Genomic DNA, 15,598 nt, shown 5'->3' with positions numbered 1-15,598 from the left:
TCACTCTGTGTTTCTTTGAAGGAGCTGGTCCAGTAATTGCTAGGAAAAAGAAAAATAAATGCAAACCTTTAAGACATTTAAAATACATGGGGGGATAAACCTGTAGAAACCTTCAGTGATAGTATAGGTAATATTGCCTTAGCAGTCTCAAATCTCAACTCTCCTGGCTCCATTCACCCCAGTTGCTTCTTCCAGGAGGGCTTCTGATTTGCCAGGTATTCTGAGGGAAAGGTAGAAGCTTGGGGAAAAAATCAAAAATTTGGTAGTTTGGGAAGGGTATTCTGAGGGAGAGGTATGTTTGGGAAAAATGATCAAGAATTTGGTGGTTTGAGAAGCATTAGAAGCACGGTGGTTAGAGCAAAATCACTTTTGTTCTAAAAAGCAGAAGTCTTATATGCTTATTCCAGCAAAAGGTTCAGCTGTGAATTCCTAGTTTAAAGAAGTGCCCATGTCCATGACAAGGACAAGATTTGAAAAACATGCTTTGCCCCCAGGATACCCACTTTATTAGCTTTACAGGCTTGCCAGGCAAGGTGCTGGCTTCATGGATCCCAGTCCCAGGTATTCGACCCTCCATGCAGCACCTGGTTGGGGGCTGTGGACTTTTCCAGAGCAGTGAGAAAACCAGCTAATCACTGCAAAACTGCAGTTCTTAGTATCTAAGCTTCCTCCATCTTATCTTATTTCGTTATTTCCACCCTATCTCACAGCGCTGCTGAGAGCACTGAGAAGAATCAACAGGGAACAAAAACATTGAAGATAAATAGATAAATGGATTTAACTAGTGACTGATGGTCAGTCATATTTTAATGCCATAAAGGGGTATTACAAATCTATTACTTACATTCACAATAAACCATTACCTTTTTAAAGATCTCAACACGCAATCTGTTACTCTGGATGATTATTCGTTTCTGTTTTTCTTCTTGTTTCTTTTTTACTTCAGGTAAATTATCATAAATTCTGGAATAAATTTAGAACGTTAACTTCACATCATCCCTTGGACTCACAAATAACTTATTTTTTATCGGAAGTATATACCTTTAATTGCATTAGTGGGTATCCATAAATATTTGAATTAGATTTGTGGAATGAGAATGAATGATTATTAACAATAACATTGTTATAAAAAATCTGACTTGTTGAAAAATACTGATAATTTTGGATTAAAAAGTAAAGAAAGAGACAGGGTAAGCTTACCTAAATCATAGCAGCATAATTCTGGAATAGCTTCAAGTGAAGTGTTCGGTGGAGTTAGTTTCAATTTATAGCAATATAATATAAACCTGAATCTGACCTGCACACTTTTTTTCACATTTACATTGCAAAATTAACATCAAGCTCTTATTTTCAGGTCTTTCAATGAAATATAACAAAACCAACTTTATAGGACTGTAGAGCAGTAACAATTTTCCACTATCATTAGGATTTTTTTAACCAAAAAGAACATAGTCTATCCATTCTAAAAAATAATATCAATTGCCTTCATAAAGGTGACATTTGGTCTGATATTTTTTCCATTGAAATCAATGACAAAATTCTACTGCTTTGAAAAGAAAAAGGGAGCACGCTCCTTCTCAGCAGCCCTGCTCTTTGTGCACACACTGACCGGAGGAGCGCAACAGGCACTGACCTAAGTTTGTTAGTTTAATTTTTTTCTCGTACCATTTTGCAACGCTGAGTTCTTGCAGCAGCCTGTTTCGGCTGGCGCTCAGGCAGGAGAAGGTATTTTGGGGAATAAAACCGGGGAAGATCTGGACCCCTCTTACTGCGAGGTGAACTCTGCAGGGCCATCGTTGGCACTTTCCCTTGCTGTGAATGACTGCGTGAAGCGCGGGACATTTATAATCCAGTATAATCCAGTATCTGGCTGTAATTCCTAGGTCACGCCATAGTCAGGATGGAGGAATCACGAAGTGACTGTACTGCTTACATTTTTGAACGTCTAACATGAAGTACTTCTCAGAGACCCAGTTTTCACGCCAAGGGCACCCCAAGCTTTCTGAAGTTGCTAGAAAAGGGTGCCCAAAGGGTAACAATTTTTTGATGTGCAAGTCAACTTTTGAAAATCTTGGCCTATATTCCTGTACCGGATCAGCCCTGTTGTGATCCCCTGCTCATTTGAATGCTGATATAGGAAAATACTTTTAACAGGTCTGTTTAAAATAGTTGCAATAACGTCAGAAAAGTAAGAATAAGCACCTGAAAGCTCTTGAATAATATTTGACAACGTAACTAGTGTGGCCTTCCTGGCTATTTTTTACAGGATAGGTTGCAACCTGTGAACTTTTGTATCACAGATCTGGAAATTAGGGGGCAGCAACACCTGAAAGTGTTGAACACAGGTCTCTATTAAATAAAGTATATACTGATAAATAGATCTGAAAACACAGGATTTAGCAGAGAATTTTGCCAGATAAGGGGTAAATACCCTCAGACAGCTGAAAGAAAGCTTCTCAGGAGTGCACTCCTGCTGGGGGCTAAGTGCCTGCCGGCTTGCCACTTCAGCGCAGGGGCCACTGCACCCGAGCAAAGCCTGGGAAAATTGCCCAAAAGGGACAGGAGGCAGCAAAAGCAAGCGTGTGCATGAAAAAGGGCTCAGCGGTGAATCGCAGTGAACTCAAATGCAAAGCGGTCTGTACCTTTTAGATCTCATATGCATCTCTTTCTCTGGAATGAATCTTTCCTTTGGTTTGAAGAGGTTATCTAGCAAAGGAAAAACACAGTTAATATAGGAGGAATCTGTGTTTACTGAAATTCTATTTGTCACGTTCCGTTTGGTTATGATAGGATATTTCCAATTAAATTTTTGATGGCTTAAAGCAGGATCCAAATGCCTGCAGGTCAATGAAAAAGACATTTAATGACTTCGTCTGGAGTTGCATGGGGTATCGAAGCTGCCCTTTAGAGTGGGAAGGACGGTAAGGCCCGTTGAACCAGTCTCATCACATGGTTCATTTGTTTTAAATGCATATGACCTCTGTCGCTGTCACATGCAGCTTTATTCAAGTGAAGCTCCAGCTCTCAACACTGCGCTAGCGAGCTGTTTTCCCCGCACGCTGTCCCGTGCCACTGGAAAGCCCAGCGGGCCCGACTGCCTCCTTTCCTGTAGCTTATGCAAGCAATTACACCTGCACACACTAGGCCAGATCCTTAACTGGTGCCCACTGATCAGGGAACCTGGCCTAGCGGGTTCATTTCTGATTTGATTCGTGCCTACTTTGCAGCATTAGCTGGTATGAACAATTATGGAGAGAAATAGGAAGAGGAAAATTATACCCCACCTGCTTTGGTGGTCAAAGACGAGAATATCTGCGATAATTGCTCTCGGTATTTCCTTGGCTAGGGGAAAATCTAATAGATCCCAACAGTCAGAGGGTCTCTCAGGAATAGGTAGTTTTAACAAATCCCTTGCAAAAATGGTTTCTGAATGGAAAGTGATGGCATTTTAACAAGAAGGGACGCCAAGAAACATGTAATAAGAATTGGTTCCTGATGAAGGAGACTGTATCTAGTCATGTTTACCATGGAAGAGAAAGGAGAGGACAGAAGCCCGTACAGCTACGTTACTTAGAAGTATACCAAGACGATGGAAGAAAACATGGGAGGCCACTGGCTGGGTCACTGCACAGGACCCTCCCCACAAGCACCAGGCACGAAGGCAGTAGGATGTGTCCAGATGAGGGAAGGTAAACCCCTGCGTTATACAAGCTCCTAACCCCGATGACTTCCACAGACAATACGGATACTCGTATCTTGAGCTGCCAGGTTGAATCGTGTGAAAGCCAAGCCTTACTCCCTGGTCGCTGCAACAGGAGGCCACCAGAGCATGGCACGTGCCTAGGCAGGTTGGACTGATGCCCCCGGGGCATGGAGGACAGCCGTATGGTGCCCTGTGCAGCCACAGGCGCCTGAAAAATCTCAGATATTTGCAAGCACCTTTGTAGAGTGTATATGTAAGATGCACAAACTTTTAAGTCCTTCCATTTGGGAAGTTTAGAAGACATAACACATCACAGCAGGCACCACATCAGCTTCTTCCTGACATCCCACTGAAGAGAAAAAACACAATATTCAAGGCAAAGGAATAAATACAGATAATAATTCATTCCAGAACTGTCCTTCCAGGCATTAACCCAGACTGGACCCAGCGACCACTACCCGAAAAAGAGATCTTCCCCGCCGGGTTTGCTTCCCTGCTGTTTAAGACACAAGTGTTTCAGGGATATTTATGGGAGTTGCCCTAGCAACCAAACAGCCTCACCAGCTTAAGGGGCTACACCCAGAGGCAAAGCTGTGCTCAGATTACTGTGCTTCTCTGGACAAGGCTACACAGCTTTTAAAATCGCTCTTATATCTCTACATAAAAATAAAAGGGAGCTATGCAGCAGTGTCTGGTATAGATTGCAAAATAAAAATTGAGAAGGGGAGGAAGAGATGTATAACCCTTCTCTGCCTGAGGAGTTAACTTTTCTCCACTGAATGTTTATCTACACTTAATCATCCTTATTAAATCTCCAGTGCACACAAGCAGCATGCTCAATTTGCTAGGAAAATATAATTTGCCTTTTATTTATTAGTGGTTTTATGTTCATTTACATGTTCATTAACTTAAAAGGAATAAATGCTTGGGTGCTACTGCTGTCCAAATAACTCCACGACGTATGGGAGCAGATAATCCCTCTGATCCAGAGCAACTCGGCTGAGGATTTGGGGCCACGGAGCAGCGTGAATCCTAGCACATTTCTGAGCAGCCTCGGGGCAGCTCTTCGCTGCTCCTGGTTGCAAACCTTGTCTGAGAGCTGGGGATGAGAGGAGCTCAGGTGTTCTTCTGCCACTAGCCTTTCCCACCAGGCACGTTCCCTAACCTGGAGAATGACATGGGCTCATAGGCTGAAACCCTCATAAAGCCATCATTTTGGGTGCTTTGCAGCGCTGAAACAAAAGGGGAGACACTTAATGCTCCTCGGCAAATGCAGGCCTCTATTTTTTCGTCTGTGTGGCACAGAAGCACGGTCCTCAGCATGCAGGCAGCAGATGGGAGCTATTTCACCACCGTTTCCCACTCTGGGAGTGCAGTGCTTAGGCGGCCAGCCTGCCACCAGGAACCTCGCTTTGGGTCCTGGTGTGGAGCTCGGCGGGGACCTCAGCAGCCGCTCTGCTTGCTTTGGAAATGCCTTCGACTCCCACTAGACCTCATCTGAAGCCCAGCTAACTTCTGGAGAGGAGTCAGTACTCCAAGGAAAGTGGGCTTCCCATAGCTGGGAAGGGAGGCCAGAAGCAGCCATGCTTGCTGGTGGTGCCCTTCAACCATCTGGAAGGGCATCACACCAGCCCTTGCCAGAGAGTCTGCCTGGCGTCATAGGATGCCATAGGCTTTGCAAGGCAGGATTAAAAAGAGACACTGGGAAAAACCCACCAAGTAAATTCCTCAAAGAAGAAAGCAAGCTACCTTGGTTATAAATATACCTATTCTGAAACAGCACGGAGTCAAAAGTCTAACGGTTATAGGCAAACATTCGTGTAGTAACTCTCAAGCCTCTATGAACGAGGAAAAATAAAGCAGCACATAAAAATAAAATCTCTCAGGGATTTTAAGATGAGGATTCTGAAAATATTTTAAAAAATAAATAAAAATTGATGTAAGTGAGAAAATAAAATCCTATAAAATAAATAATAATAAACCCATATTCATTCATAGCCAAATCATGAGTTTAACACTGAGCAGTAAGCATATTTGCAAGTGCAAGAGCAGCACACATTCGGAACTACAGTAACGTACCTACATAATGACCTACAACACCCTACATATTGAAGACAACCTGAATTTAAAATTCCTACCAAGGTAAGATCAACATACATAAAGTGAACAATTCCCCAGGTTGATAGCAAGCATTTTGTCAAAATTCATTATATTTTATAGCTATGTATACTTTCAGAGAAAATTATTCCGAGGAACAGAAAAGAAAGAATTTGAAAACAGATATTCAGTATTTCCAATAATGTTCTGATTAAAGGAAAAACATAGATAAATACGGAGTACTCCATCAGTGTTTTATTCAAATTTTGTCAAAATTATGAGCTTCCAGTAGTTGCACCAACAGCGTTTTGTGACATCTCCATAGCAGGAGAAAGACATTCCTCCAACAAGTTGTAAATGAAGGTAAATAGATCATTGTTGTAAAATATTTTAACTAACAGTAAAACTGTACCTCAGGATGAATAACTTTCTTGCCTGGGAAATTTAGATGTTTAGGCAGAGAACAAATAGCTCAGGATTGTGTGGGGACTGTTCCCTGATTTCCTGTTTGCCACTAAATCACTGAAACACTTAAAAGTGGCAAAATTCATCAAAGGCTCAACACAATATGCACACATTTTCCCCTGCTATGAATGTGAATTCTCAACACTTGTTCTAATCTAAAACTCACACTTTAAGTGCGTGTTACCAGTCACTGAAAAGCAAAGCACTGATAATGAAAGCTCTCTGATTAAACTGCTTTTCCTCCAAACTAAAAAAGACAAAAGAATTCACCAGAAAACCACTCATTCAGAGATGTCCTAAAGCATATAAATTTTTTTAAGCATGACCTTTTTTTAAAAGAAAAGATCGACAGTCTCGTAAAAATAAATTAACCTTGAATTCAAGATAAACGTAAAGGTGGCATTCAGCTTAGATCCACGCTGGACCTGACTGGGAATTCATCCAGAGTCTCATGCCTGTGCCCACGGCTGCCACCCAGACTCTGCACACCGGGTGCCGATGGCTTCACATAACAACATTCCCCAGCTATAGTCCATGGATGAGGTTTCAGTATTACTTACAAAATATTTACCAATCCGACAGCCATTAATGGAAAGCTACCACAGATCTTAGTAAATCCATCAAAAGGTTACTGGCATCGTTGGTAAAACTTGCACCTAAGTCTTAATCCTGATTTGTTCAGTTTCAATTTCTAATCATGGATGAAGTCAGACCTTTCCCTTCCAGATTAAAAACTCCATCATCAATATTCAGGTTTCCCCATGGCTACTTCTAGTCCTAATGAAATCACCCCTTCATTTTCCTTTTCATAAGCAAATTGCCTGTCATCCTTGCCCCAGATTTCCCCATTTATCCACACCTTCCTTGAGCGGTGGACTCTGCCTCTTCCACCACCGTAACTAGTTTGGCAGCGGGCTCCGGAGGGACGGCATCGTGTGCCACCGGCACCTTGCAACATGGTGCCGTGTCCAGCTGGATTCTAGGCGCTGCTTGCATCAACGTGATTAATAATAATAGCATAAAAATAGGTCATACCACTTCCTAATTCAATTACCTGCCTGAGACTTAATCTGTATTCATAACTGTCAGCCTTAAGCACGCGGCTGGGTGCCAACGAGATCAGTGGCACTATTGCTAGCAAGGGCTATCGACTAGGAAAAGAAGTCTGGGAACTGAAGCAGTGACTGAAGCAGTGCACGAGCAGAGAAAGGCAGGGGGCTGCAAAGATCCCATCAGCCACCAACGACAACTGAAGACCAAGCGGACGCACGTAAACGGCTCCAGGGTTACTTGCGGGACGCATCCTTTTTGCAAACTCTCCGACTGCTGACTTCTACTCGCCCCATTAAATCTGCAATCCAAATAACGAGCCAGCTAATGCACAGCTTCTCCAGCAACCACCTCCTTATAAATGCAGACAAACAAACAGCACTCCTTGCCCTCCAGGCCTCACAGGGAGGCTTTCTGGAAAGGTTTAGAAGCATGACTTAGGAGGTATGCGCTTGTTTCCAAAATATTATTAAGGATATAGCATTTGGAAAAACCCCTGGACAAATCCAGAGAAACTTAGTAGGCACCTCTTCCGGGGCCGACTGGTAATCTTGATTCCTTACATTGCCATTGGCAGTGAACTACCACTCTCCCAAAAGGAAAGGAAAATGGAGGGTATTTTTTTTTTTTTAAAAAAAAAAAGGTGCTTGTGAAATTTTTTTAAACCTCGGAAGTGCTTGTGTACACTAAGATCACAAGGCTGTTCATTAGGAGGATTTAAAGGCCTATAAACAGCTGGTAGTCCTGTCACTGAAGTAATTACATTACGGTTTTTGAGATTTAAATCCAGTTATTTGAACATTGTTTCTATTCAGTTCGTCACAGTGGGATCTCTAATTTGTTCGACACAGTCAACAGCAGAGTTGTCTATCTTGGACTAATTAGCACTCCAGAAATTTAACCGTACACATTACACAGCACAAAGGCTAGTATGAGAGCTGGAGGTTGTTTGCCTTCGAAGAGCTCTTGTGATGATAAAATCTGCTGCTGGATAAACATTTTCATTTTTCTAACATTACTTTCAGTGTTTTCTGAAATCCTGTTCATGAATTATGATTAAAAATGGTAAACAACTTTTCTTCTTTTTTTTTTTTTTTGGAAGATGAGAAGGTAAATGGAAGCTGCACAGATGTTGGTATTTATATGGAAATGCTGTAGATGCCAGTTATTTCTTTTTTGTATGAGTAACTGTAAGGTTGTAACAACACTGACAAAACATTTGAAAATTGTGTGATCTAATAATTTCATACTACCAATAAGCACTCTTTAGAATGATCCTAGGCACAGAAAATCCCTAAGGATTTTTTCTTTAATTCTGATTGGCATTGAAGTAAAAGCTCCATGTTGTGAGTGCAGTGCGTGCAACATGCTTATTTAGGTGAGAGCAAGGGAAACAGCAACAATAATTAAATAAAACGCTGAAGAGCAGCCTGTTTCAATGCCCACCGTGCTGCGTTCTGCATAAATCCCAGAGCCGGGCGCTTCCAAAGCACGCCGCCGCGACGCAGCGCCGCGGTGGCACGTCAGCGCGGCGCGTCTCCGTCGCTCGGCGGCCCGGCCGGCACCTCCGGGTCCGGCACGCCGGCACCCGCGCAGCCCGCCCGGGGAACCGCGCCGTCCCGCTGAGCTGGGAAAGGCTACGGGCCGCTGCTTGCACAGCAGCCCTGTGCTGCGGGACCCGTTTACGGCGCTAATCCTCCTGCACAACAGCATCCACGCGGAGAAGTCCCGAGATACCGACTGCCAGGACCCGGAGCAAATGAAACAGGCTCGGTACCCTCCTCTGAACAAGTTACGCTTTATCAGAGATCCAAGATTTACACCATTAATTGAAGTTAGGGCTAAATATCAGCTGGGGCGGCTTCTGCCGCGATAAAAACACGCACTTCTTACAAAGAGAGGATTACGCGCGGCCGCGTTAAGGCAGATGAGCCGCGGGAACCAAAGCTTCTGGGCAACCCCCTACTGCTCTGGGCGGCCTTGGCGGGCGGGCGGGCGCTGAGCCCCCAGCGCCGTGCTGCTGCGGGGCGGCACGGCCCCCGGCGGTCCGAGCCCAGACTAATTAACCTGCTTCGCCGAGCCGCTGCATTACTTTTATTGCCTCTTTAAAATTACCCCAGGTTTTGTGCGTTTGTTTACTTGTGCTTATTTAGCTCTCACTGTAGAAACTAATTGCATATCTGAGGTAAAGCAGACTGCCTTAACCTGCAGAAATCTCCTGGATTTGGCAACTGAAGTTAGTATTCTCCAAAAAATAACAACGCAAAGTATGCCAACAGTGACAGCATCATTTTGGAGGGGCTAAGAGCTGATGAAGCTGATGCTGACTTTAAAATTACCCAATATTCCAGGTTTTTATCTGAAAGCTTCCCCTTCCCGTGGAAGCCTGAGGAGCGAGAGGGGCTTCCACGCTCCAGCTGCTCAGAGAGCGTGGAGAGAAGCTGCCCCGAGGGAATGCATGAGCTTTGGCATGACCGAGGCAGATGTTTCCAGGTGGCAGCTCCATCCCCGCAGGGCTCCTGCCACGCTGGGACTCTGGGAGCAAACGCCTGCATCTGCTGCGCTGGGATTTACAGGTGTCCAGGAAAGCAAACAGATTATCCTTCCTGCCTCTCCCAGGTGGCCTGTTGTCTTTTAAAACAGAAATTAAACCGCAGCTAAACCCCTGCCTGCAGCAACAGTCAGTGCAGCACTTTGCCCTTTGCAGGAGGACCTCGCTTGCTGGCCGCGGGGGAAGCTCTTGCCTCCCCCCGGACTTCTGCGTCTCCCTCCCCGCCGCGCTCCGTACACCAAGATCTTGTCTTTCAAATCGCTCGGGTGTATTTTTGCTTGTTGATGCTCTGTCAGAAGAATAGGTGAAGACAAATCGAAACAAACCAAGGAAAACCTCTCGGGCCCATTAGTCCTGCCTCGTTGCTTTGCAGACTTTCACCAGGACACATGCCGGCAGGCTGGCGGAGGGGAAACGAGAGCCATGGGGCACGCGTTTTTCCCACAAAATTAATGTGGAAATACTCTGTAAGTGGCAAGGTCTCAAAGACAGTTACAGAACTGTTGCTGGTCACGATTCAACTTACCGCTGAGCGGGTGAGGAATGGTATATTGCTTTTTTTTGCTCGAAAAGGATGTTGAAGACAGTTTGCGAACAAGCAGCGCTCCCGGTTTCCTTCCCAGAGCATCACTCTGCTGGGCTTTCCGCAGCTGTACCATATGCTTGAGTTTTTTCAGCCTTTCTTGTGAACGAGAGATGAACTGAGGTTTATGGATTTCTAGTGCTTCCTAAATGAAACAGAAAAAAATGCTTTATTTTAAAAAGAGGAAATCCCCCCCACCCTGAGTTATTCATCCAACTGGGTTCAGCAAGAGATTATCAATGAAAACCGCTGCTTGTCTGTAAGAAAGTCAACAGTCTGCCTTCCTATCTGGCTTCGCTTCCTTTTAATTTTAGAAAGCTGGCTTGGCATAAACATTTCCAGATCAGGCAAAGGAGACCATTTCTAAAAAACTGTAAGAAAACATATCCAAAAGGTTTTGAGTTACACATTTTTCTACGTTATCCAAATTCAAGTTCTTGACATTTTGCCTATTTCTTTGTCTCACCCCATCGCCAAAGCAGCTTGTCACTAACAGTTCACAAACTTTCCTGTTTATGTAGATTATCAAGCAAATCTAGTTGTGGATGATCCAGGAGGAAAATGCTCTCCAGTCAGAGGCTGGTTCAACATTTAGGAATGTTTCACGGCAGAAGATAGGAACGGAGTCTGGTATGCGGCATTGCACAGACGAGAAAGCGGGGAAAGACGCCTCCCGCGCGAGCTTGGCATGGCCCTGGAGGGTTGCATCATGTGGCCGGTGCCACTCGATTTGAGCCCATCTGGGGAAACGGGCAGCTTTGAGGTAAACTGTGTTCGGGACGTCTTTGCAGACCCCGAGCTTTCACCACGTTCCTCCCTAGAAGCGGCAGCTAGGACTCGCACTGCGTGTCTCGTACAACCGCTCGAGGAAGTCTCAGCGGCGAGAGCGAGCGAACAAAACTTCCCAGAGAAGGAGAAAAACCGAGGAAATGTGAACTTCTGCCCCCAGCTAGTTCCCAGGAAGCAACGAGCATCCATGAAAAATCAGCCCCAGAATTAACAACAACAATAAAAACAAATCGAGATTTTTACCCTCAGAGTCAGTGGGCTTGGTGGAATTTTCTCAGGCTCCGAGCAGATCTCTGGCCAGGGGAGCGTGTCTTTTTTCTCACGAGCAACATCTGGCAAGTGAGCTGCAGACAGTGTTACCCCTCTGGCTCTCTCCTGCTCAGCCCGGTCCTTAGGCTCCTTTATTTTGTCATTTGAACCACAGAATTTGTAATCACCTGAGAGAGATTTAAAAGTTCATTAAGAGTGCATGGCTAATTTTTTATTGGGTTCTCCACCTCATTAGACAGAGAGGGCAATTTCTGAAATGAGGATGCCAAGGTATTATTAATAGGCCTCATTAAGCAGAATAGATCAGATCTAATCCTTAGTGCTAGTCGCTGCCCTGTGACACGAGTAGTATCTTTCACATTAAGCAAGACATCACAACGGAGCATAATTAAACCGCTGTGATGCTTAGCGCCATTCGGAGGTATTTACTTCCCAGAAAGCAAGGCACTTCTGTAATGCAGTCACATTGTGTAAAGCAGAGGACACCATGCTGCAACTCAGTTCGAGTCATTTTAATTTATTGCACTTATTATAGCAAATAACATATTTTTATGGAACTGAATCACATATCATTTCTCTTTGACCACACAGAGGCTTTAATAAACCTTGCTCATGTTTTTCCTTTGCTAATGATACAGTTTGCTTTATAGCATTTCTATATATTCATTAGCCTTTCAGTGGAATGACTCCATGAAAAACTGATAAACAAAAGGTTAATACGTGTTGTAGCATATCATTACGCAAGCTCTGTCAATTCAGCAAGTCCTGCATTGAGGAAAAAAAAATTGCTGCACGTATAATTATGCTTTAACACCCTAAGACTGATATTTCCTGTATAAAGTATGACCAAACCAGGGTGTGTGTTCAAAATGAGAGAGCTGTCAAGATTCTTATTTAAAGTACCGAATTAATCCAAACTAACAAATTAATTTCAGAAAAGACCCATATGAACTGCTCTGAAAAAGTTACACTGAAGTACTTCCTTCTTGCCAAATAATTTGATTTCTAGAACTAAATATCTGGGAATAAAGCCCATTACTGTTTTATTTCAATTTTTGGTTACAATAAACTGAAAGTATTTTCCTCTTTATGACATATTGTATGTATTATGTTGTACTTAAAAAAATGTTGAAGTGGTCTGCTTTGGGTACGTCTGCCTTACAAAATCCGGAATTGTATTTCCTCCCCAGCAGTGTTTTTGTTAACATCCTTTATTTTGGATAAAACTTGAACCTGGTGAACATGAAATTAAACTCCTCAAAAAGCTTGGTTCTTAGAGATGCCAGTTACCTTTATCTTCAAGATCTCAGTGGACGCCTCACTTTTTTAAACTAAGTCACCATGAGTTAATGGAATAACATGTATTTCGCTTCAGGCACTGAAAGTAGAAAACTGGCTTCTCTCATCTACACGGGTGTTATATTCAGTAGCTACATGTTCAATCATGACACGTTTTCCCTACCTGTCTACAGAAAATCTGAAAGAGAAAAGGCTTCATTATTGTCATAGCATTCATAAGGCATCCTTGGAGTAAATTTTTCACAAAGCTATGGATATTAAAGCCAAAATAGTCTGCAGTAGATACGCTACATACAGTAGACACAGAGCTGTCTTCAGCAAAAAAGCTGCAGATACCTTCTGCGTGAATCCAGCTACTTTTGTCACCCCCATCTCAGCTACTTCAAAAAATGCGAGGGGTAAGATGTCAGTGCGGGTGCTGAGCTATAAGAAAAGTATGCTGTATGCATTGAAACATTAATAATGCCTTGTTAAAAACTTTGTTGTGTGATAATCTCTTCAGGTGAGATATTCCACGTGCAGCAGACAGTGTATCAGCTAGCTCAGGGTGGCGTGGGAAAGCGAGCAAACAAACAAAAGCATGTGATTGCAGAAAGAAAAGAAAGGTATCAAAACAAGGTTGCAAAAAATAACATTGCTTCTGGTATTGCTTGAACTGGGAACGCTTGACTCTGCAATTTTAACTTTTTTTCAAGATGTTTTTGAACCTACTTACAAAATCAGCCTATCATTTTCATTTTGTTTTCTCTTAACCATAGCAATGTATATAGTTTGATTAGCTGATGTGATCTCTCACCAGATGACTCATACTCAGCATTTAAAACTGGACAAAAATGGACAGACTTTCCATTATTTCACTTTTTTTCTCTGAGACTGATCTCATCCTATTATTGAAACCATATTCCTAACAACCACAGTAGGATTTATACCTCACCTTTCAGGAACTGATTTTGCCCGTGAACGTTTGCTTCCAAGACGATTCTTGACAGCGTTTTTATATTGCACGTACTATCGGAGATGGATATTTTTGGCTGCGGGAAGCACGGTGGTCGGCTCTCTTTGGATCTGGCGGTGCCTCTGGAGGGATCTTTCCCTGCTGACGAGCTGTCGGAGGCAGCAGCGGACTCCTGTTTGGATGCTGGATGCAGGCAAGAGGCAGGGGCAGCGGTGCAGCTCCTGCCCGAGGCACACTGCTTCTTGTTGCTTGCCAAGAACATCCCCGTACCTAAAGAAAACAAAATAAACCCAAATTCTGTAAACGTGTGGCAAGCAAACAGCTGATTTCACAAGTCAGGCTATTAAAATAACGTTCAGTTTTTTCAGTAGTCTGTCGTTCATTTCTTCCATTAAAGTGTTTGTTGACTAGTTAATATTCACCAGTTAATACTCATGAACCATTTTCATCCCTGTAAAGAATGCAATGATACTGCCCACAAGTAACAGGACAATGTTATCTTCTTCGGCTTTCTGCTCTTCATCACTTTTGCCTCCACTAAAACTGCTTGCAGTTCCACATTTTAAAAGTTGTAACAGATACAAATATTATCATGACTGTCACACAGGTGCATTGCAACATAATGTTACCGATAGAAACAATCAGGGACGATACTCTTCAGAAAAACAAACTACTAGTCTAAATAATATATATATACACTCTGATGGGTATTTTGGATGGAGTCAAGACTCTTCAAACACAATGTTGTTACGTGGTTTTCTCGTGTTTCTTGTTCATTTCAGTGGAACATTTTAGATTGGCTAAACCTGGTCAAAATTAGAATTGCGGATGCAATAGTGGCTATGATGAGATCCAAGGTCCACAGCGACTGGTGAAGGAAGTAGTTTGGGGATCAGGAGGTGGTTTTGGAGACCATGACAGTCTTGAATGTTTTAAGTGCCACCGTCTACCTCTGTACAAAGCCATGGCATGAACCAGCACCAAAAGGGTCACTTTGTCCAAGATACACTTTCCCCTGAAACTGGATTTGTGGGAAGGCTGTTGCAGCTACAGCTGCAGGGTGCTGACACATCCAACGCAACAGAGCTGAGCAGCTAAGCTCTGCGTTACACAAACTACGAAAGATGACTCAAACAGTCCACCTCCACCACCACCAGCAAACCCTAGAAAACCAAGAGTTGGTGCAGATAAGCACACAGAAGTGCCCATTTTCCTAAGTGCATTTTAGGTAGTTTTGAAGGGAGATGAAACAGAAGAAATTGGGAAAGGAAAACCAACAAATTAGGAACAGTACATAAAAGGCATCAGGATCATCACAGTGGGAAGACAGAAACACCAGACGGGAACTATCTTAAGTCCTTTTAAACCTTAGGGTCCCTGAAAGGCACATACTCGCATAGCCACATACGCTGCATACGACTCCTGTCTTCTTTTTTAGTAATGTATATAAATTACACACTGACAACCCTAGTAAGAGGCAGACTCAAGATCTAAAGCGTTGTGTGGATGGAAATGACCAATAATAATCTAAAATCTGGTGACCGAAGGCAACTCATCTAGCTGGGAGTTACAGGGGGAAAAGAAAACCCAACCCCCCAAAACCTAGTTGCATATTTAGGAATAAAAACAAACCAGGCAGGGATTGACCTGTTCTCGGTTGTGATCATGACACCTTTAATAAACCACTTCTATTTCATGACAAATGCCTTTCAAAACATGGCCACATAACCCTTTTCCCTATGGACTCATCCTCAGCAGCTGCTCCTCTCTAAACACTTCTTGCCAATGTCTTGCTTGCGGAAGGAAGACAAGTCATGCTTTCATCCTCTGATTGAC

General features: G+C 43.3%; 1 protein-coding gene across 1 annotated transcript in view; it reads right to left on the bottom strand.

Moving 5' to 3' along the window:
• Positions 1–15,598, bottom strand: part of C7H10orf90 (chromosome 7 C10orf90 homolog) — a 53,487-nt gene continuing 37,889 nt past the window's right edge. Inside the window, exons 4-9 of the mRNA XM_062580374.1 lie at positions 13,742–14,032; positions 11,482–11,675; positions 10,393–10,594; positions 2,643–2,706; positions 864–963; positions 1–39 (exon numbers count right to left, since the gene is read on the bottom strand). Coding sequence (XP_062436358.1) covers positions 1–39; positions 864–963; positions 2,643–2,706; positions 10,393–10,594; positions 11,482–11,675; positions 13,742–14,032 — 890 coding nt within the window. The remainder of the gene's footprint in view (positions 40–863; positions 964–2,642; positions 2,707–10,392; positions 10,595–11,481; positions 11,676–13,741; positions 14,033–15,598) is intronic.

This window comes from Rhea pennata, chromosome 7, assembly GCF_028389875.1.
Source record: "Rhea pennata isolate bPtePen1 chromosome 7, bPtePen1.pri, whole genome shotgun sequence".
Taxonomy (NCBI): Eukaryota; Metazoa; Chordata; class Aves; order Rheiformes; family Rheidae; genus Rhea; species Rhea pennata.
This window is presented reverse-complemented; position numbering and strand designations above follow the sequence as displayed.